This window comes from Rhipicephalus microplus, chromosome 1 (assembly GCF_043290135.1).
Source record: "Rhipicephalus microplus isolate Deutch F79 chromosome 1, USDA_Rmic, whole genome shotgun sequence".
Classification (NCBI taxonomy): domain Eukaryota; kingdom Metazoa; phylum Arthropoda; class Arachnida; order Ixodida; family Ixodidae; genus Rhipicephalus; species Rhipicephalus microplus.
In genome coordinates, this window is record NC_134700.1 from 81345377 (window position 1) to 81369209 (window position 23833).

Below are 23833 nucleotides of genomic sequence, written 5' to 3' on the forward strand. Positions count from 1 at the left end.
CCTTGGTTCCGAAGGAGAAGTTCACGGGAACGACGAGCCCAGTGTACTTATTGGACCGTACTGTGTGATACCTCCCAGAGGCAAAAGTCCTTTTGCAATGTACATTGTTTACTGTGGAAGTACTCGTTAAGTGTATGACCGACCCATTATACGACGTAATTTTGGGCAACATCAAGGGCGCGGCATTGCCGGATACGTTACCTAGGAATGAGTCAGCACCACAGCATGACCATGGCCATGTGGAAACAAGGCGTGCACCATGCACAGACTCTAGCAAAGGGAATGCTGTCAATGGTGAGCAGGATGTATCTGGCAATTTGCACGCAACCCAACCAAGATCAAATGCGGAGGAAGCGTATGAGCCACCGTATGAAGCCATAGAAAAGTGGCCCCTACCTGAAGAAGTCCTCGTGGGAAAAGCAGGAGAAACGAAGAAGCACACTTCTTTACCTGTGATGACTCTGCCTGCTTTACAAGTCGGAAGTGAGGCGCTTAAAAAATATCAAGTGGATGACGAAACTTTGCGAAAGTGTTTCGTGGCGGTTGGCAAGAAAATCATGTCGAACGATCGAGAAACGGTGTTTTTCATTCGGGACGGAACCTTATTCCGCAAGCACAACTTGCCAGATGGAACTAATTTGGAGCAACTTGTTGTACCACGACAGTTGCGTGAGGTAGTGCTGAAACTAGCCCACGAAGGCATCTTAGCCGGCCATCAAGGTATCACGAAGACAGTAAGCAGGGTCACTGGAGAGTTCTATTGGCCGGGTGTCCAATCCGACAGAAAACGCTTCGTGAAGTCTTGCGACATCTGTCAACGGATGGTGCCACGCCACCTGGTGGGACGCGCTCCCTTGGGCACCACGCCTTTCATCGAGACACCGTTTACGAGAGTTGGCATTGATATTATCGGCCCATGGTCACCAACATCTGAAAAGGGCAATCGCTACGTACTGACAATGATAGATTTTGCGACGCGATACCCCGACGCGGTAGCACTTCCCTCCATTGAAGCGAGACAGGTTGCGGAAGGTCTCCTGGAAATGTTCTCTCGCGTTGGCATACCTAAAGAGATCATCAGTGATCGCGGCACGTCTTTCATGTCAGCAGTTACGAAGGAATTCAGCCGACTGCTTTCATTCAAACAACTGCCTACTACGCCATACCATACGATGGCCAATGGTTTGATTGAACGTTTTAATGGGACATTAAAACGCATGATAGGGCGAATGTGTCAAGAGCGTCCGAAAACCTGGGACCGTTACATTGGTCCGTTACTGTTCGCCTACCGAGAGCTTCTCCAATGTAGCACTGGATTCTCTCCTTTTGAATTATTATATGGTAGATACGTGCGAGGGCCAATGGCTGTTCTCAAGGAGCTCTGGACGAACCCTCGCCTCGATGACGAAACCAAGACGACATACACGCATATGATGGAGCTGCGGCAACGTTTAGAACGCACCTGTGCGCTCGCACACGAAGAATTGATGAAGGCGAAGAAGTTGCAGAAAGGGTAGTACGATAAGAAAGCGAGACAGCGCGAACTTGTCCCTGGTGACCAGGTGCTGGTGTTGCTACCAGCCGATGCTAACAAGCTGGTGCTTTCCTGGAAGGGCCCCTTCCCTGTTATTGAGAAACGCAGCGAACTGGATTACCTAGTAAGCCTGGGCCACAAGGTTACGCTCTTTCACATCAACATGTTAAAGAAGTATGAGGAGCGCAAGCCACTAAGCCAACGAACGGTTGCAGGCATTACCACGACGTTGCCAAGTGACACAGACGAGGTTCAGTCCGACTAAGTGCCTCATATCACACTAGAACAGACACAGGATTGGACGAATGTTACCATAGCATCGGAGCTCAACGCTGATGCACGACAGCAAGCCACAGCGGTTCTTAAAGAATTCAGAGACGTTTTCTCAGATGTACCTGGGAAGACTGACATTGTTCACTGTGAGTTGAAGCTTACATCATAGGCTCCCATACAGGTACGACAGTACCCGCTACCTTTTACTGTCAAAGGTGCCGTCGAGGAGCAAGTGATGGACATGCGGCAGTTAGGTGTCATTGAAAGGTCAACATCAGCCTATCACTCGCCCATAGTGGTCGTCAATAAGAAAGATGGTACCATGCGTTTGTGTATTGACTTCCGACAACTGAACAAGGTCATACTTCCAGATTGTGAGCCGATCCCTCGCACAGATACGATGTTCGCTATGCTTACGGGATGCAACTACTTCTCGCGCTTTGATTTTACTAAAGGATACTGGCAGGTACCTATGGCCAGTCAGTCGAAAGAGCTCACGGCTTTCTCATGTGAATATGGCTTGTACCACGTGTTCAACTTTATGCCCTTCGGCATCAAGACTGCGCCGGCAGTATTTAATCGGTTAATGCGAGTCGTCACCGAGGGGATTCCCAATGTGCTATATTACTTTGACGATGTGCTCGTCACTACTGAAACTTGAAACGAACACTTGGTAACCCTAAAGAGATTGTTTGAGCGCGTCAGAGCGGCTCGTCTAACTATAAAACCAGTGAAATGTGCGGTCGGCTGTCCGACTACCACTTTTTGGGCCACAGTGTTGGGCGAGGTATGCTGCAAACGAGTAAGAGCATTACTGATAAGATACAAGCAGCTGTGCCGCCAAGCACCAAGAAGGAATTGAAAGCCTTTCTCGGCCTATCAGGTTATTACCGCGACTTTTTGCCCATTTACGCTGAGTTGACATTTCCGCTCACAGAACTTACAAAGAAAGGCCACCCCAATAAGTTATGGGGTGAAGAACATGAGGGAGCGTTTCGACAAGTGCAGAATCTATTGTCCACGCAGCCTGTGCTGAAGTCACCCGACTTGCATAAGCCATTTGTTCTGCGCGCGTATGCGTCTTCGCGGAGCTTAGGAGCAGTTTTGCTCCAGGAACACCAAGGCCGTCTGCACCCAGTTTCCTACGCGAGTCGTAAATTACTACCCCGCGAAGCAGCCTACTCCACAATTGAAAGAGAAGGCCTTGCCGTAGTCTGGGCTGTTCGCAAATACCACATTTTTCTCTATGGCAAGCCGTTCACGTTGTAATGTGACCACCAGCCATTGACTTATATTCAGTCAGCTAGGCACCTAAATAATCGAGTCTTGCGGTGGAGTCTCCTTCCTATGGAATATGACTTTCACGTGGAACACATTCGTGGTGTGAACAACGTTGGTGCCGACTATATGAGTCGTGCGGCTTTTACCGAGCAGTGACTTATTGCCGTTGTACACAATTTTTTTATCATGTTGTCATCATAGTGCAATTGGTTTTTTTTACATCTAAACTGTGACATTTAATGTGTGCGGAACCTTTGTTATATTCGGGAACTGTGTGTTACGTGTGTACAGCGTACTGGAAGTTGGGGGGAGTGTGGTAAGAGTGCTTCTCACAACCAAAATCGAAACTGAAAGTGAAACCGACAGCGGAAAATAACCGACGAAGACGAAAGTGTGCACGGGGTCAGACGAACGTGAGCGCGTGAGCTTCGGAACAGCGACAGGCAGAGGAAGAACGCGGCCAGCTAGCAAGAGCGCTAGGCGTTGGGCCTCAGGGGACCGAACCAACGAGCGGGTGTCACCAACTCAACCGGGACGAGCGTGGCATGTTCCTGAGGCGAGTGGCGGTTCCGGGCCGGGCCTGACATGCTGTTCCTGTGGCGGACGAGCGTGCGGGCCAGGGCAAGCGGCTGATCCTGTCCAGACTCGGGTCCGGCACAACCAGTCACCGAGATCGTGGCCACGGTGCCACTTCGGAGCCGGTCCGGCACAACCGCCAATTGAAGGTGCGACCTCGGTGTTGCGTTCGCCGCAGCGTGCGGCCGCCTGGTCCAGCACGAGCAGCTGATGGTCTGCTCGTGAGCTCCCGTGCACTTGGCAACCTTCCCGTGGCGAGGTTGGGTCGTCGATGCCATCGTCTTCAGCGGGAGCGTGAGTGGCACCCGACGGAATTAGACTTCCGAGTAGTGAGGACGCGTGGGTTACTCGCGGGCGCGTAGGCATAAGGACTGTATGACTGAATTATGGAGCCAGTGTGTTGTACAGATAGCCACAGTGTTGTGATCGTTTTGTGTGTGAAGTCAATAAATGTTTCTCTTGTCCTTGTCTTGGGTTTCTGCGTCTGAGGGCCCAAGAACCACCACAAGTACACAGTATACACAGGTGAAAATGTTATGCGCACCCTGGTATCTGAATAACATGCAAGTATGTTGTTGTTAGTCGCATAACGATGGCACCACTAACGTTTGCAAAGGCAGGCCCAGCAGTGGTATGCATGTAAATTATGCCGTACGTGACTTACACGTCATGATTTGCGCCTCGCATTTGTGTTCATCGTTCAATAATGTCACGTAATACCAAATTGGATATTTGTGAAGCTAGCGAAACGGCTGCGAGCACGCTATGAGCGTAACATGTAGTCATGTAGTGATGTTTTACATAGCAGGAATATTTTCGTTATCACTCTTGGATTTGTCAATTATCTTCGTTGTACATTCACGTCACGTAATACGAAATTTGGTATATAGCTAGCGGAACGGCCGCAAACGATTCATGTGCGTGCTATATAGTCAAGTGCCTACAAGACACGAATGCCATCAGTATCATGACGGCACCAGTCATATACCTTTGCAATCCATTCACGTCACGTAACAGCGAATTTGGTGTATGTCAAGCTAGCGAAACGGCTGCGAGCGCACTACGAGCATGGCATGTAGTCGTGTTTTACATAACACGCATGTAATTATTATCACCTTCGGACGTGATAATTCATTCATCGTCGGTTCGCATCATGAAATACCAAGTTTGGTACACGTGAAGCGAGTGAAATGGCCGTGAGCGCATCATATAGCCATATTCTTAAATTACACGCATGGCATGATTATCATGCTTGCACCACTCATGCACCTTCACCATCTATTCATGCCACGTAATACCAAATTAAGTATATGTGAAACTAGCGGTACGACCACGAGTGCACCATGAGCGTATGGCGTGTAGTCTTGAGTTGCATGACATGGATGTCATGATTTTCACGTTAGGGCCTGCCACTTGTGTTTGCCTTGCAGTCATAACATAGCATACCAGTCTCGCAACATGTCATGTTCAGGAAACCACGACAAGAGGAGCAAGATTACGAAATATAAATCATAATATTTGTGATGTACATGTCATGATTTGCATGTTATACTAGCCATTTATGCTTGTCCTACAGTCACGTTATGCCATAAAACTGGTATGAAAGCCATCATTCGAATGTTCAGGAGAGCTAAAAGTCATAGGGGGCTAGATAGATAGGTACGCTCAAAGTCGCCGAAGTTTGCTAAGAAATGCTTCGTATTTGATATTTTCCACTTTAACATGGAAATGTGCGTTTACTTAGAATTTCGCAATTGCATTTCAATGGGCCATCAAGAACTAACGTTAAATGCAAATCTTGTGTCTTAGATTTTGAATAAGAATCAAACAATCTAAGTGAATAGAGAGCTGGGTGAGTTGGTATGAATGTATCTTGGGTACCATTGAGTGCGAACACAGTAAACAAGAATGGAAGCAAAGAAGACAATTGGGTGCAAACTCTCAACTCGGCTTACTGGATGAGTGGAAGGGCGCGCGCACGCACGCATGCACGCTCGCACGCACACACACACACACGCACACACACACACACACACACACACACACACACACACACACACACACACACACACACACACACACACACACACACACACACACACACACACACACACACACGCACACACACACTCACACACACGCGCGCGCGCGCGCGCGCGCGCGTGCGCATACTGTGAGCACATTCTAAATGTGTTTAAAGACAAAAGACAGGAAGTAGAATCCACTTGCACGCACCCACTAATTCTGATTAACGCATTTCCGTTAAAGCTTGAGTTGAACTGCCAGCTGAATTTTCCCTATTCACTTTCCGTAACATAACTCACTATGGCCAAAAACATTCACACTGGTTAACATCCTATACCCATGCAGTCCGTTGGCTCATCACCCCCAGTAAAAATATATAAATTTAGTTTCACTAAAATTTCATCATCACAAGAAGCGGTTCATTCAAAACAACAGCCATTCACGTATGCACCGACGGCACATACACGTCATACACGGCGCGAGCTGAATACGTTGCTCTCACCAAATATAAAAAAATGTAACTCTCAGGAAATTTGGGATACGGAATGCTTCAAGCGCATAGGCCACAGAATAAATTGCATTTAAAGAAGCACTCCATTTAGTAAAAAAGACATTTAACATGCCAACTCATATTTACAGACGGTCTATCCCTTCTAGTCAAACTATCACGTCTGACTTATAACGACAGAATAATTTAGAACATCAAGCTGCTTCAAAACGAGAGTATTTATTTTTTGTTTTATTTACAGATACTGTCGGTTCTCATCAGCACCAAGACAGGTGTGGTAACAATACATCAACATACAGCAAACAGTCAACGGAACGATAGAATACAGCGATACTGTGATATACGCCATATTGTTGTAAATATTCGGACACAAGCGCAGAATAGTGACCCCGAGTCCCTGCGTTTACAATGTTTGCACGGAGACTATTCCAGTCACGTGCTGTCGAAAGGAAGAATGAGCTTTTGTGGTAATTCTTGGGAAATCTCTTTTCCTTAACGTGCCTACTATGTTTGTTTCACACTATGTGGGTCTTAGATTCATTTATGCACCAAGACTTATCAACAAGTAGCAGCTCAGTAATGATTATTTCGAAAAAGCTCAGTCGTTTCTCCTTCCTCCTGACGTTAAACAGGGGCAGGTTTGCCCTGGCGTAAAGCGGTGTTACGGCGTATTGCCGACGGTATCGGGAATAAATAAACCGCTAAGCACGTCTTTGGACTTGCTGTAGTTTGGACTCTGAATCTTTCAGCATACGGATCCCACACTTCACATGCATATTCTAATATTGGGCGCACGAGCACATTATAGGCAGTCAATTTCGTGGCTGGAGAATCCAGTTTAAGGGAGCGTCGAATATAATCTAATCTCGGGTTGGCCCTCCCCACTATTTTTTAGTGTGTGGTGTGCAACTAAGGTGAGATGTTATTAAATTTCGAAGATAATTCTACTTTGTTACGCGATGAAGTGGGTCTCCTTGTAGAGTGTATGTAAATGACAGAGATTCATGTTTGTGTGTGATGGTCATACATACTGTCTTTGCTGGGTTAAGAGACATCTGCCACTTGTCGCACCATTGTTGAACTTTTCCTAAGAAGTTGTTTAAGAGTATATATGACACAGTCATCTGCGAACAACCTTGCTGTAACAGTGGCCGATTCTTCGATCAGGTCGTTAATGTACACCAGGAACAACACACGCCCAAGAACTGAACCTTGAGGCACCCCTGATCTTACATCACAGACCCCGGACTTATTTTAATCAATACTAACGAACTGTCGACGATCAGTAAGATAGTCTTTCACCCATTTGACTACATCTGTATTTCCTATAATAGCCTTTATTTTTTAACAGTTTCCTATGACTAACCGTAAGGAAGGCCTTCTTGAAGTCCAGAAATATCAGTTTTATTTGTCCCTTGCCATCAATAACTTTACTAAATTCGTGAACACTTTCCAGTAATTGTGTAACGGTTGACAAACGCTCGTGAAACATATGTTGATAGTTACTAAGAATTTCGTTCTGTGATAAAAACAGCCGAAGGTACTTAAAAACAATATGTTATCACACCTTACAGCAGCCTGACGTTAGCGCAATGGGCCTATAATTGGCAGTTAACGCGGTGTCACTGTCTTTAAATACGGGTATAACTTTACTCATTTTCCATTCTTCAGACAGTGTACGTTACCGTATGGACTTCGTGAAGATAATGAAGAGGTACTTCGCAGACGATTCAGCATACCGCTTTAAAAAAAATTTCGTATCTCATCAGGACCTGTCGATTTCTTTGTATAGGTTAAGCAGTAAATTTAATATTTCTTCATATGTTATCCGCAATTCCCTTGCAACTGAAAGCTGTTGATGTACCTCAAATTTTGACTGCTTTCCATCATCATTGGTGAAGACCATAGCAAAAAAGTCATTGAAGGCGTCTTCTACATCACATTTATTCTCAATAGATCCTTGTTCTGTGCATATTTAAGTCACTTCATTCTTAGTTGGAGCCAGGTGCCTCCAATACTTTTGAGGTGATTCGCGTAGAAGTATATCCACAGTGACACCATAATACTTGTTCTTAGACTCCTTCATCATTAATTTTAACTGTTTCCTTAAGTTTGACATGTCATCATGAACAGCGGAATCGTGTGTACGCTTGTAAAGTGCCCTACGTCTTGCCACTTTTATTTTCAGTTGTATGTTCTCTATCGTAATACATGGGCTGTGCACACGTGTTGATTTACTTTTGAGAGGAATATGCGGCTTATACATTTGTGAACCGTTCCCTTAAAGTTTAACCGCAACTCATCAATATGCACAGATTCATCTTGACTGAATTTTTCAAGCTTCTCAAAACAAAAGGCCAATTCATATATTATTGAAGTATCACCAGCTTCGTTGGACTGTCTGTAATACGAAACATGTCTAGGGACCCTTGAAAAGCAATCTTTACTTAAGAACAATCCTAAAATCGAGTGATCTGAGATCCCGGGCCGAATATGAACTCTATAGTGTCTCAATACAATGCTATGGTATAAAAAGAAGAGGTTAAGAACAGATTTTCTATAATCGAAGACCCCAGTAAAGACCCGTACTACTTGTGTAAACCCACGTGAAAAGCCCATATTTATAATTGCTGCGCATGCATCATGTTCTCGCGTACCCGTTTCCATTTCGCCCCATTCAACGTCTGGAACATCAAAATCCCCCGCTATGATAACGTTTTTGTTCTGAACGCGTAAGTCATGCAGTTTCTTATTCAAGGCATCAACACTGGCGGCAGTACCTCCCGGAGCACAATATACGCATCCCACAATCAAGTCGGGTCGGCCAAGAGTTTTGGAACATATAGCTTTAATGTCGGACGGTTTGTAAAGGACCGTATATTTGAGGCTCCATTCCAGAAAGATGGCAATGCTCCCCCCCCCCTCCCCCACTACTGCGGTCATTTTTGATCACGTTATATTCTGCAGGACATATTTCACAATCCAGGACGTCGTCATGTAACCACGTTTCTGTTACAAATGCAATATCTGGGTGACGCTCAAATAAAAAGTGTTCAAGGTCTAAATCCTTATTAGAAGGCTACGGGCATTGACGTTCAGTAGCCGAAGCTTGCCCGAATGCGCATGTCAGTCATTTAAGGAAGCAATGGTTCTTGCACCTGTCTTAGACAGGCTATGAGTCACCCGATAGCCTTAAATTGTGGCTTCATGCCATGCATAAATCACTCCGTCTATCTTAATTTTATCAAGCAACCTTGTGTTTTTTTTTCTGTTTTCTAATGCGCTGTTCCACAGGCAGCGTCTTTTCCTTCTTACATCATGCGAAAAGTCCTCAGTGATGAAAATATTCGGGCCCTCTAGCTTATTGCGATTCCGCAGTAAGTCCTTTTTTCTGTGAGGCTTCACAGGTGGAGAATGATAGGTCTTGGTCTGTTTGAGGAAGGTTTTCCAATTTGATGTATTCGTTCAACACTTGTAACTGATAGATTCAGTTTTCCCTGCAGAATTCCCACTACAACCTCCTGCTTCAAAGTTTGCTCTGTCTTAATCTGCGCATCTTGAATGCCCCTGAATACAATATTATTACTTCTACGGTGATTCTCTATTCAGTCAACCTTTTTTATCAGTTTTGTCACAGTGGATCGCAGAGTCGATAATTCTGTTTCAGGCACCTCTACCCCTTTTACCAGTGCAGGTATCTGGGACGAAGCCATTTCGGCACTAACAATTTTTTGCTTCATTTCTGCTATTTCTGCTTTGATTTCACTTTGCCCCTCTATCAGCTGCAAGAGCAGCTCCTGCGTTTCAGGGCCAGGGTTTGTTTCGACGTCTCCACTAAACGCTAGTAACAACAATACGACCTCCAAACACTCGGCAACAAGCACACTAATTGCCTGTGGGCACGGCAGCACTACAAGACAACGGCAGTTCTCTTGAATAGAGTCAGAGTAACGTTTCGCACCAACCTGTGCAAACAGCAAGACAAGGTTTAGCATTCTTGTCCCTCCGGTGCTGCCAAGCCCAGCGACGGCACAGAGAGCATCCTGGCTTGAAGAAACCGCCCCCTGGGTTCATGTCGATGATTCTAGGGCTTTCGCTGTCCATGCTCTTTCAGCGACAACTGCCCGTTCCGTAGATCCGTAGATTTCATGAAACTTACGCACGTTCAAACACAAAGCCGCATGTTCCGAAGGACTAAAGCCGTTATCGACCTGTTGTGTAGTCGAACGAAGCAGCAGCATAACCTGTGCAAACAGCAAGACAGTGTTTAGCATTCTTGTCTCTGCGGTGCTGCCAAGCCCACTGACGGCACAGATAGCATCCTGGCTCGAAGAAACCGCCCCCTGAGTTGATGTCGATGATCCCAGGGCTTTCGCTGTCCATGCACCTTCGGCGAGATTGCCCGTTCCGTAGATCCGTAGACTTCATGAAACTTGCGCACGTTCAAAAACCAAGCAGCATGTTCCAGTGGAGTAAAGCCGTTATCAGCCTGTTGTGCAGCCGAACGAAGCAACAGCAGAACCTGTGCAAACAACAAGACAGGGTTTCGAATTCTTGTCTCTCTGGTGCGGCCAAGCCCACTCTCGACAGGCAAAATTATTAAACTGCATCATTTATATGGCCTCATAGGAATTTTCGGACATGAAATAGCTAACGCAGCAGGTGCATGAGGGAGATCAGGCTTGGGTCGTTACGCCAAAATATTAAGCCATTCAGTAAGGACTCAGTTTCATAAAATCTTGAATTCGTATTGACACACCCATTGACAGACTGAGGGACCTGAGACGAAAATATTTTATTGGAGCCCAATTCCGTATAAAACTACCCAGTGGTTCTACCTTCCTAGAAGGCTAACATACGTACTTTCCGGTCATGGTCACTTTCAGTATTTACTTCATCAAATGAATATAACTACATAGGACAGGTGTATGTGTGGCAAACTTTGCTTGAACGAGCAGCACTACTTCAATGTATGCCCAAAGACGCAACACATTGTGACCCATTGACGTGTGCGCGCAAGAGTGACATCACAGTCATAATCATCATTATCATCATCATCAGCCTGACTAAGTCCACTGCAGGACAAAGGCCTCTCCCATGTTCCGCCAGTTAACCCGGTTCTGTGCTTGCTGCTGCCAATTTATACCCGCAAACTTCTTAATTTCATCTGTCCACCTAACCTTCTGTCTCCCCCTAACCCACTTGCCTTCTCTGGAAATCCAGTTAGTTACCCTTAAATCCTTTTGAAATCCTTTTGGTGAGTGGTTATGAATCCGCATTTCAGGTATCGCACATATAATAATAATGATGATATTATTATGAAAACGATGATAATATTATGAAGGTATGAAGGACACAGCGTAGCGGAGGGCACCGAAGATTCTCGATTATCGGGCGCTCATTATCACCATCACCTTTATAACCTCCCCCGTTTCTGGAGGTCTTTCATTTGTGGTCTTGAAATGTAGGCTATATGGAGATCCCAAACCTGGCCAACCCGTCGATATCCAGCGTATACAACGGCGTCGTGGTCTATATATATCGGCGCATGTGCACTTCAAGTGTCGCGTTGAACAGAATGTCACACTTTTAAATGACAATGGAGACAAAGTGTCCTTCGGTGTTTTATCCAGACCTGGTCTTATAGGCCGAAGCAGCGATGGCGTAGTGGTTAGAGCATCTGCCTCGCATGCAAAAGGTCCGTGGTTCAAATCCCGGTGCCGCGCAGTTCCCAACCGGATAAAAAATCTGCGTGGGGATGGAACTGCATTACGAGGCTTGGGGTGTGGCCTCACCGGTTACCACCGCCGGAAACGCACTCCCTCACCAGAGAAGGATTGGCCACCCTGGTGCAGTATCTGGCCACTACTTCCCACATGCATACGTCAAATAACTCACGGCCCTCAGTCTCCAGCAGCTGCGAAGCAACTGACCACGGCGGCGGCCAGATCTGCAACGCAGCAGAGGGTGCTAAGAATCTCCGGATCCGGACAGGCCACTATTGGAACCTGAACTTGGCAACGTTGAACGCTAGAACCTTATCTAATGAGGAAAGTCTAGCTTTACTATTCGAGGAGCTCGAGGGTGTTAAGTGGGATGTAATAGGGCTCAGTGAGGTTAGGAGGACAGATGAGGCCTATACGGTGCTACAGAATGGGCAGGTCCTTTGCTATCGGGGCTTGGCTGACAGAAGAGAACTGAGAGTGGGGCTCCTAATTCACAGAAACATAGCTGGCAACATAGAGGAATACTATAGCATTAATAAAAGGATGGTAGGTATCGTAATTAAACTGAATAAGAGATACAAGATGAAGGTGGTACAGGCCTACGCACCTACATCAAGCCATGATGACGCTTCAGTTGAAAGCTTCTATGAAGACGTGGAATCGACAATGAGTAAGGTAAAACACAAAATACTTTAGTGATGGGCGACCTAATGCAAAAGTAGGGAATAAGCAGGCTGGAGACCAGGCAGTAGGAGATTATGACATCGGTACTAGAAACGCCAGAGAGCTACTAATAGAATTCGCAGAACGCAATAATTTACGAATTTTGAATACCTTCTACCGAAAACGAGGAAACCGGAAGTGGACATGGAGGAGCCCTAATGGCGAAAATAAGAACGAAATAGACTTTATAATGAGTGCACACCCAGGCATCGTGCAGGATGTGGAAGTGGTGCAAGGTACGATGCAGTACGGTCTCGAAATCGCCTAGACTTGAAATAGGAACGACAGAAACTGATACGCAAGAAGCCAATCAATGAACTAGCACTGAGAGGGAAAGTACAGGAATTCAGAGTCTCACTTCAGAACAGGTACTGGGCTCTTATCGAGGAAACCTGCTTTAGCATAGATACAATGAATGATAATCTGACGAGTATCATTACGGAGTGCGCAGTGGAAGTTGGAGGCAGGGTAGTTAGACAGGACACTGGCAAACTTTTCCAGGAAACGAAGAATCTCATTAAGAAGTGCCAAATCATGAAAGTCTCAAGTACAACAGACAAAATAGAACTGGCAGAGCTTTCGAAGTTGATTAATAGGCGTAAGATATCCGCTGTAAGAAGATATAACAAGAGAGAATTGAACACGCTCTGAAAAACAGAGGAAGCGTCAAAGCAGTGAAGAGAAAACTTGGGATAGGCGAAAATCGGACGTATGCACTAAAGGACAAAGAAGGCAAAATAACTACCAATATGGATAGGATAGTTAAAATAGCGGAGGAGTTTTACAGAGATCTGTACAGTAGCTGGGACAACCACGACTTTAATACTATAAGAACTAGCAGTAACCCAGATGACACCCCACCAGTAATCATAGAAGAAGTCAAAAAAGCTTTGGAGAGCATGCAAAGAGGCAAAGCTGCTGGTGAGGATCAGGTAACATCAGATATGCTAAAAGATGGAGGACAGATTGTGTGAGAAAAACTAGCCACCCTGTTTACGAGGTGTCTTTTGACGGGAAGAGTACCAGAGTCTTGGAAGAACGCTAACATCATTTTAATACAAAAGAAAGGAGATGACAAGGACTTGAAGAATTACAGGCCAATTAGCTTGCTCTCTGTATTATACAAGCTATTTACAAAAGTAATTGCTAACACAGTAAAGAAAACATTACAATTCAATCAACCAAAGGAACTAGCAGGATTTTGAACAGGCTACTCAACAATCGACCACATTCATACTATCAATCAGGTAATAGAGAAATGCTCAGAATATAACCAACCACTATACATAGCCTTCATAGATTACGAGAAGGCGTTTGATTCAGTAGAAATATTAGCCGTCATGCAGGCACTGCGGAATCAGGGCATCGATGAAGTATATATTGTTAAGGCGTTTATTAGCCGGCCCACAGCGAGCAAGCACAATGGCGACAGCAACGGCCAAGCACGGGCTCTCAGCGCGAGCGGCGTCCTTGTTGGGTAGCCCCACTAGAAGGTACTCAAGAGTTCGACCCATTTCATAGTTCGGAGGCTTCGCTACAATTACCCCGGGGTCGAAGAGGGAGCCGCCTGGCGACCTAACAGCTTGTTATTATGAGCGGGTCATAATAAGCCTTCAGGTGCTCCACGTTGACGATGTCTCGCCCACGGCGGCGCATGTCCGAAGATTGTTCAACGGGTTCGATCAGATAGTTGACGGGTGAGGTGCGCTCGATGACACGGTAGGGGCCTTCGTATTTGGGACGTAGTTTGGAAGGGAGGCCAGTGGCAGATGTCGGGATCGAGAGCCATACAAGCGCACCAGGAAGGAACGTGGGCTCAGAAGTGGTGGCGGCATCACGGACACTCTTCTGCCGCTCTTGCACTTGCGTCGTAAAAGTCTTGGCAAGCTCGCGACACTCTTCAGCAAGCCTGGCTGTCTCGGAAATAGGTGTACACTCAGATGGATCCGGCGTGTACGGGAGTATCGTGTCCATGGTGTGCGACGGGTGCCTTCCGTACAGCAAATAGAAAGGTGAAAAACCAGTCGTGCTCTGAGGGGCGGTGTTGTAGGCGTAGGTGACGAAGGGCAGTATATTATCCCAATTAGTGTGGTTGGCAGCGACGTACATAGAAAGCATGTCGCCGAAGGTGCGGTTAAAGCGTTCGGTGAGGCCATTCGTCTGTGGGTGGTAAGCAGTAGTTTTGCGGTGGACAGAATGGCACTCCGTCAGAATGGCTTCGACGACTTCCGACAAGAAGACACGGCCTAGATCGCTGAGAAGCTCTTGGGGTGGTCCGTGGCGCAGTATAAATCGATGCAGCAGGAAGGACGCAACATCGCGCACAGCAGCCGCAGGGAGAGCGGCGGTTTCGGTGTATCGCGTTAAATGGTCAACGGCAACGATGGCCCAGCGGTTACCAGCCGACGTCAGAGGAAGTGGTCCATACAAATCAATACCTACGCGCCCAAAGGGACGGTCAGGGCAAGGTAACGGTTGTAGACTGGCGTGCGACATGTGAGCTGACGGTTTACGGCGTTGGCAAGTGAGGCAAGAGCGAACGAACAGCTGCACATAGCGGTACATCCCGCGCCAGAAGTAACGTTGTCGAATGCGATGGTAGGTTTTGAATACCCCAGAGTGCGCGCATTGCGGATCAGAATGGAAGGATTCACATATCTCTGACCGCAGACTGCGGGGTATCACGAGTAACCGCTGCCGGCCGTCGGCGTCGTAATTGCGTCGGTGTAGAAGGCCATCACGAATGGCGAAATGGTGAGCTTGACGACGCAATGCACGCGTGGATGGCGTTGCGGATGAATCAGAGAGCAAGTCGATCAGCGGGTCGATCCAATTATCCTTTCGCTGTTCGGTAGCGATTATGTCGACGTCAATGGCAGAAACAGCAGCCGAGGATACTGAGCAGAGCACATCAACTTCAGGCCGAGGGGAGCGCGAGAGGGCGTCGGCGTCAGCATGCTGGCGTTCGTTGCGGTACAGCACGCGGATGTCGTAGTCTTGTAAACGAAGAGCCCAACGGGCGAGACGGCCTGAGGGATCCTTCAATGATGAAAGCCAGCATAGTGCATGATGGTCGGTGACGACATCGAATGGGCGACCACACAAATACGGTCGAAACTTTGTAAGAGCCCAGACGATCGCCAGGCACTCTTTCTCCGTGACGGTGTAGTTTGTCTCAGCTCTCGTGAGCGTACGGCTTGCATATGCTACGACATATTCAGGGAATCCGGGTTTGCGCTGCGCCAGGACAGCGCCGAGGCCTACACCGCTGGCGTCTGTGTGCACCTCCGTCGGGGCCGTAGGGTCGTAGTGGCGTAGAATGGGAGGAGACGTCAACACATGGCGGAGCTTCGCGAACGCGTCGTCGCACTCAGACGACCACGAATTGAGGGACCCGTTACTTCCAAGGAGCTTCGTCAGTGGTGATATGATCGTGGCAAAGTTTCGTATGAAGCGTCGGAAGTACGAGCACAGGCCCACGAAACTACGCAGTTCTTTGACGGACGCAGGTTTGGGGAATTCGGCCACGGCCCGAAGCTTGGCTGGGTCAGGAAGAATGCCATCCTTGGACACGACGTACCCAAGGATGGTGAGTTGCCGTGCTCCAAAGCGGCACTTCTTCAGATTTAGTTGCAAGCCGGCATTGCTGACACGTGCAAAAACTTCTTTCAGACGTTGGAGGTGCGTAGAGAAATCTGGAGCGAACACAACAACGTCATCGAGGTAACACAAGCACGTGTGCCATTTCAAGTTGCGCAGAACGGTGTCCATCATGCGCTCAAAGGTCGCAGGTGCATTACATAGACCAAACGGCATGACGTTGAATTCGTACAAGCCGTCGGGTGTGATGAACGCAGTCTTCGGTCGAGCGTCATCAGCCATGGGTAGTTGCCAGTACCCCGAGCGCAGATCGAGAGAAGAAAAAAATTCGGCTCCGTGAAGGCTGTCAATTGCGTCATCGATGCGCGGCAGTGGGTAAACATCCTTGCGAGTGATCTTATTGAGCCGTCTGTTGTCTACACAGAACCGCGCAGAACCATCTTTCTTCACAACAAGAACAACAGGAGATGCCCATTGACTGTCCGAGGGCCGAATAACGTCGCGTCTGAGCATATCATCAACCTGCTCGTTAATTTCCCGACGTTCAGCAGGCGACACGCGGTAGGGACGTTGCCGTAATGGTGGATGGGCACCAGTGTCGATACGATGCGTAACAGCGGACGCACGACCGAGAGAACTTCGCCCGACATCGAAAGAAGAACGATATTCTCGCAACAAGTTCAGAAGCTGGGAACGCTGTACCGACGTGATGTTGTCATCAATGTAAGGGCCAAATACATCAGGAGATGATGAATCAGAAGTGGAAACAGCACTGATGGTACGCAAATTGGAACAACGCGAGTCATCAGGTACGTCCAGGACTTGTGTGTTATCCACTGGTTCCACTCTGCCGAAACATTCCCCTCGAACCAAGGTAACAGTGTACGGGGATGGGTTGGTCACGAAAATAGAGGCGTGGCCCTGGGTGATTTGCACGGTCGCGAAAGGTACTAGCAACCCTTTCCTTCGGCAAGCACGGTCGGATGGCGAAACGAGTGCAATTGTGTCGGAGAGTCCAGCGCAGTAGACAGATACACCCATCGTGGAGCTTGGAGGCACTATGGTATCGTCTTTCACGAGAATCTTGCTCACTTTCGAAGAACTGTCTTCCGGCGTCAAATGCGAGAAGGGGGAGAGTTCAATTTCGGCGGCGGCAAAATGGATGACGGCGTCGTTGCGGGAGAAAAAATCCCACCCCAGGATGACGTCATGAGAGCATGCGGGAATGATGGTGAATTGGGCGACATACAGAACGTCCTGAACGACCACGCGAGCTGTGCACCCTGCTGTAGGATGGATACGATGCAAACCGGCGGTACGAAGGGACAATCCAGAAATTGGCATCGTCACTTTACAAAGCAAGCGGCAAAATTTTTTGTCCATAACGGATACTGCAGCTCCTGTGTCAACAAGAGCAGATGCGTGAACACCGTCCACAAGCACGTCAATGACATTAGATGGGCGGCTCTGAGGGCTTTCACAATGCGATAGCATCGCAGTCCTAGCCTCGGGGACTGCGACGACTAGTTTTCCCGCTCGTGAGCAGCTGAACTTGGCCGCATGGGGGACGGGGAACGACGTCGTGGAGACGGTGACCTACGAGAGGATGAAGCTAGGCGAGTTGGCGGTGGCATAGACGGCGTTTCCTCGTGATAGGTACGCCTGATCTGGCCAGCAACAGGCGACGAGATATGGGGCGTCTGTACGCGAGTGCAATAACGTGCTACGTGGCCGGCGTAACCGCAGGAAAAGCAAATGGGCCGGTTATCGGATGTGCGCCATCGGTTCGCCGGGGTAGGTCTTGTCCATGACGCAAGAGCCGATGGACGGAACGGTGGCTGGAAAGGTTGCAGGGGGTGCTGGAGCTGAGTCTGAGAGGTCACGTCAACATACGTAGCCGGCATACCCGCTGCAAAGGATGGAGGTCGTGCGGCAGCTTCGGCGTAAGTCAGTGGGGCGGGCGCTTGAACGACTGGAGGCGGCCTGGCGACCACTTGGGCGTAACTTGGGGGTACAGGAGCCGGAAGCTGTTGTGGGTGGTACGCAGGCATGACCTCCGCTATTTCCTGCTCAATCGCTCGGCGGATGGGGGGGAAAATGGTAGTGGCCGATTGTTGAGCAGCCGGTGGGTGGGCGAAGGGCAGGAGAGAGAACTGCCGTGCGATTTCTTCACGTATGAAGGACTTGAGGTCTGCCAGCAGTGCCACCTGGTCACAGCTCGCCTCCAAGCCTGCAAGCCCTGCATCTCGTGGTGTGGAGCGACGGGTCATCGAACGCTGCCGGCGGAGCTCCTCGTAGCTCTGGCACAGCGTGATGACCTCAGCTACTGTGCCTGGGTTTTTGGCAAGCAGCATCGTGAAGGCATCATCGGCAATGCCCTTCATGACATTCTGGATCTTGTCTGATTCGAACATGCTGTCATTGGATTTCTTGCATAGGTCCAGGACGTCTTCAATGTAGCTGGTGAATGATTCACCGGCCTGCTGAGCGCGTTCGCGTAAGCGCTGCTCGGCTTGCAGCTTATGAACGGCAGGGCGGCCAAAAACGTTGGTGATAGCGGTCTTAAAATCGGACCAGGTTGCGAAATTTAACGCGTGGTTGTTATACCAGATGCCGGCCACACCCGCGAGGTAGAAAACCAGGTTGCCGAGTTTACCTGCCTCGTCCCAATGATTGGGGACGCTGACGCGTTCGTACATGGCGAGCCAGTCCTCGACGTCGGTGCCATCCGCGCCGGTGAAGACAGGTGGGTCGCGGATGCGGGGGACACCGGAACATGGCGTCGGCGCAGGAGGAAGCGTTTGCTGGGCGGCGCCTTGTTGCATGGTTGAAGGCACGGTACGGGATCTAAGCTCCAAGGGCATCGAATGTGAACCGAAGATGTTTGAAGGGCACAGCACTCTCCACCAAAATGTTAAGGCGTTTATTAGCCGGCCCACAGCGAGCAAGCATAATGGCGACAGCAACGGCCAAGCACGGGCTCTCAGCGCGAGCGGCGTCCTTGTTGGGTAGCCCCACTAGAAGATACTCAAGAGTTCGACCCATTTCATAGTTCGGAGGCTTCGCTACAATATAAACATTCTGGAAGAAATTTACAGGGAATCAACTGCTACCATAGTGCTTCATAAAGAAAGCAACAGAATACCAATCAAGAAGGGTGTAAGGCAGGGGGACAGAATCTCCCCAGTGCTATATACCACGTGCTTACAGGAGGTTTTCAGAAGCCTAAAATAGGAACAGTTAGAGATAAGAGTTAATGGAGAGTACCTTAGTAACCTGCGCTTCGCCGATGACATTGCATTGCTGAGTAACTCAGGGGACGAATTGCAACTCATGATTACGGAGTTAGACAAGGAGAGCAGAAAGGTAGGTCTTAAAATGAATCTGCAGAAAACGAAAGTTATGTACAGCAACCTCGAAAAAGAGCAGCGCTTCGAGATAGGTAATAGTGCACTTCAAGTTGTAAAATACTATGTCTACTTAGGACAGGTAATAACCGTGGAGCCGAACCACGAGATTGAAGTAACTAGAAGAATAAGAATGGGGTGGAGCACATTTGGCAAGCACTCTCAAATTATGACAGGTAGATTGCCACTATCCCTTAAGAAGAAGGTATATAACAGCTGTATCTAGCCGGTACTTAGCTACAGAGTAGAAACCTGGAGACTTACAAAGAGGGTTCAGCTTAAATTGAGGACGACGCAGCGAGCAATGGAAAGAAAAATGGTGGGTGTAACCTTAAGAGAAGAGAAGAGAGCAGAGTGGATTAGGGAACAAACGGGGGTTAAGGATATCATAGCTGAAATCAAGAAGAAGAAACGAACAAGTGCCGGGCATGTAGCGCGTAGACAGGATAACCGCTGGTCGTTAAGGGTAACTATCTGGCTTCCCAGAGAAGGGAAGCGGGTTAGGGGCCGACAGAAGGTTAGGTGGGCAGATGAGATTAAGAAGTTTGCGGCTGTAAATTGGCAGCAGCAAACACAGGACCGGGTTAACTGGCGGAACATGGGAGAGGCCTTTGTCCTGCAGTGGACGTAGTCAGGCTGATGATGATGATCATGATGATGACCCTTAACGACCAGCGGTTATCCGACCAACGCACTCCCTCACCAGAGAAGGATTGGCCACCCTGGTGCAGTATCTGGCCACTACCTCCCACATGCATACGTCAAATAACTCAGGGCCCTCAGTCCCCAGCAGCTGCGAAGCAACTGACCACGGCGGCGGTCAGACCTGCAACGCAGCAGAGGGTGCTAAGAATCTCTGGATCCTGACAGGCCGCCATTGGACATCACAGTACCCGCGCATTATTATGATTCATCGACCAATTAAAAATCTCGCGACTATCTATTTCAGTTGGCATTTGTAATGCGCAACTCCGTCAATATGACATCCACATGGCGCACAATAGCTACTAAAACTTATGAGGACATCCCCTCATACCCTCTTTCACCACTCTTGCGTCTCTGATAATTATATGGTGGTTTCGGGACGTTGAACCCCACATATCAATCATCAACTTTTCACTTCCCTTGCTATTGCTGTCCATCAGAATTATTTTGGCGGGGATGCTCTCGATTATAATACCAGTTACTTTAAAAAAGTGGGCCAAACCCCCGCGACTGATAACGATAGCATCACTGCTTCATCTTTCCTAAGTACATGAACCATGACATCCGCAACTTGCTCATTTTACTTGGAAAAGTAAGCCCCTTTTTTAACTGGTGCCTTGCCTTAGTTTGCATTGGCAAACTTGCTGCTCAAGGTTTTATGTTGCGTCTCTGGCTAGAATGACAGTCCACCGTGTCTGGCTACACTGCTCCTGGTGAAAAAATGGACTTCAACATTAAACAGACTACAGTTACCATCCTCATCAACGCCTACCTTATCTTCGATGCCACTAGTTCGCATTCCACCTCGCCGTCATGTTTGGACTTTTCCGCATTCAACAGTAACACATGTTCAATAAACACACAGATGTGCAGGCACACACGCAAACACACATGCAGGAACAGCAAACACTGAATTTAGAGAAGTACAGCGCTGAGGCCTGTCGACCTGCTCCTTCCTGAAAACGTAATCGGTTTTTTGCTTGCACTTTTATGCCACACTCATTAGGTTTCGCGCTTGTTTTTTTAAACAAGTTGGACAAAAAATTTATGTTGGATGATTACTATCACCATTTAGGCTAGATTGGCTTGATTAATTGATTTGATTGTTATGTGGGGTTTAACGTGCCAAAAACACCATATGATTATGAGAGGCGCCGTAGTAGAGGCCTCCGAAAATTTCGACCTCCTGAAGTTCTTTAATTAAACGTGCACCCAAATCTGAGCACACGGGCCTTTTTCATTTTCGCTTCCATCGAAAATGCAGCTGCCGCAGCCGGGATTTGACACCACGAGCGGCGCGTCATGTAAAATGGGCTTGAGCCTCCTTATTAGGGTGCAGACCACCGCCATTTTCTATTTAGTTATCTCAATACATAGGCAGCCAACTCACTCACTCACTCACTCACTCACTCACTCACTCACTATCTCTCTCTCAAATGCACACACACACACACACACACACGCACACACACACACACACACACACGCACACACACAAACACACACACACGCACACACACAAACACACGCGCGCGCGCGCGCGATGACAAAGAAAGAGGCTTGACGCGCCCAGGCTCCGCTGTTTTCATGCAAAAGGTCAGCTATTGTCTCTCCCAGCTCTATAAATTTATTCAGGGGTTCCTTTCGAACACCTGGTGTTTCGTTCGACAAGAACTCGAGGCTCTCTCAGTGGCCATTAAGCCACAATTACCAGTGGTATCTTAGGCCGCCTGCTGCCAGTTCCAACATGGCTGGCTCATACCTGCTCGGGTATGTCTGAGCCACAGGCCGTTTCTGTACAGGCTCCGATGGCAGGCAGTTACCCTGGTCCGGATGATTCGCCTCGATTGGATAGTTCGGCGTTTTCGCCGGACGAAGACAGGGCGCTGCTCGATATAGATTTGCAGAATGTGCCAGTTACTTTCGTTCCGGCAATCCCTGACATTCCTGACAATCAGTTTCCTGCTGCAGCAGGTGTGGCTCAAAATGCAAGGCTGCCTGCCGTAAGTGGTCAAATGACGCAAGCTTATTTCCACCACGTGATCGCACATCAGAAACAGATCCATGATATTTTATTCGATGCCTCATGTAAGGTAACTAATACCCATGGGTCCCAGATCATTGGTTTGCTCCGATAAACTGTACAGGATTGTGCTGATATCAGAGCACTTGCAGAAAACCAAGGCGGCCGAATGGACGAACTTTGTCACCAGTTGGCCCTGTCGAGACATTCGGCCTCTCTCGGTGCGGCACTCACGGCTCCTCAGGCTGCCCAAACGGCCGTGACTTATGTGGCGGCAGCCGCACGAAACACGGTGCATCTTACCGTGGTCCCGCCCGTTTGGCCGGAGACTTCTTCTCATCCTGCACTGCCATCGCACTGGTCGGAAATCACTGACCAACCCACAACGCATACCACCAGGTGAGAGCATGAACATATTATGTTTCTAACATCACTCATTCCGTCTGCAAATCCAGCCACTGAGGTCAGAAAGATTATTAAGTCAAACATTGACCCCATTAAGGGAAACATTGGCGAACTGACTATCATAAAGACACGTCACGGATTAACAATATTAACAAATGACCATAACGCTATTACTAGGTTAAAGAATGCACTTGAAAAGAACGCAACTACAAACATGGCTTTATCAGTCCGATTGCACCAAAAGCGAAAACTTCGCGTCAAACTCACCGATATTCCAGCCACCAACATCATCTCACAGCTATACATGTGCAATCCGAACCTACACTTAGACTCGACCACATTCCGAGTGGCGGTATCGTACAACGAGCGATCGGGCAAGTTCACACATGTGCTCGAAGTGGATCCTTCCACCTGTCGCTCACTGCTTGCTCAGGAACTACAGGTTTTCCCGCTCAATTTAATCCAAGCGCCAGCCAAATTAATCTAGGCACCAGTCAATTTAATTCAGCTGCCACTCAAATTATTCTAGGTGCCATTCGTCTAATTCAAATGCCACTAAAATTAATCCAACCGCCAGCCGATTTAATCCGGACGCCAGCGAATTTAATCCTGATAACATTGTGACTTCAAAAAGACCCAGAATTTTCGAGAATGCGTGGAGTGAATAGCTTTGGAGTGAGTTTAACAGAGAAAAACCATGAATCAGTCACTAGTGACACAATGTGACTCGCGCGACATTATCACGCCTACTACCCGCGTAAGCACTATTCTCACCTTGAACATGCATATCAAAGAAACGCCGTCCACACAGTAATAACTTGATATGTATTAGCCAGGCCAATAATCTCATCACAAGTGACTTTGGTGACGTCATCACGCATATCACCCATGCACGCACTGTCTTAACCTTCCGTCATGCATATCAAAAGATACGTTCTTGAAAGGGCAGGAGCTTGATACCTAAAACTCGGCCAAGCCACCAGACCACCAGTGACTAGGAGACGTCATCACCCATATCACCCGCGCACGTAATTTACAAGCCTGCCG

General features: G+C 48.1%; 1 protein-coding gene across 2 annotated transcripts in view; it reads right to left on the bottom strand.

Moving 5' to 3' along the window:
- Window positions 1-23833, bottom strand: part of LOC119178633 (uncharacterized) — a 187265-nt gene that overhangs the window by 90038 nt on the left and 73394 nt on the right. Inside the window, exon 1 of one of the 2 annotated variants that reach the window (XM_075870330.1) lies at window positions 10163-10371. The exons of the other annotated variant lie outside the window; for it this stretch is intronic. Coding sequence (XP_075726445.1) covers window positions 10163-10301 — 139 coding nt within the window. The 5' untranslated portion in view covers window positions 10302-10371. Of the gene's footprint in view, window positions 1-10162; window positions 10372-23833 lie in introns of those variants that run through there. 2 annotated transcript variants of the gene reach the window in all.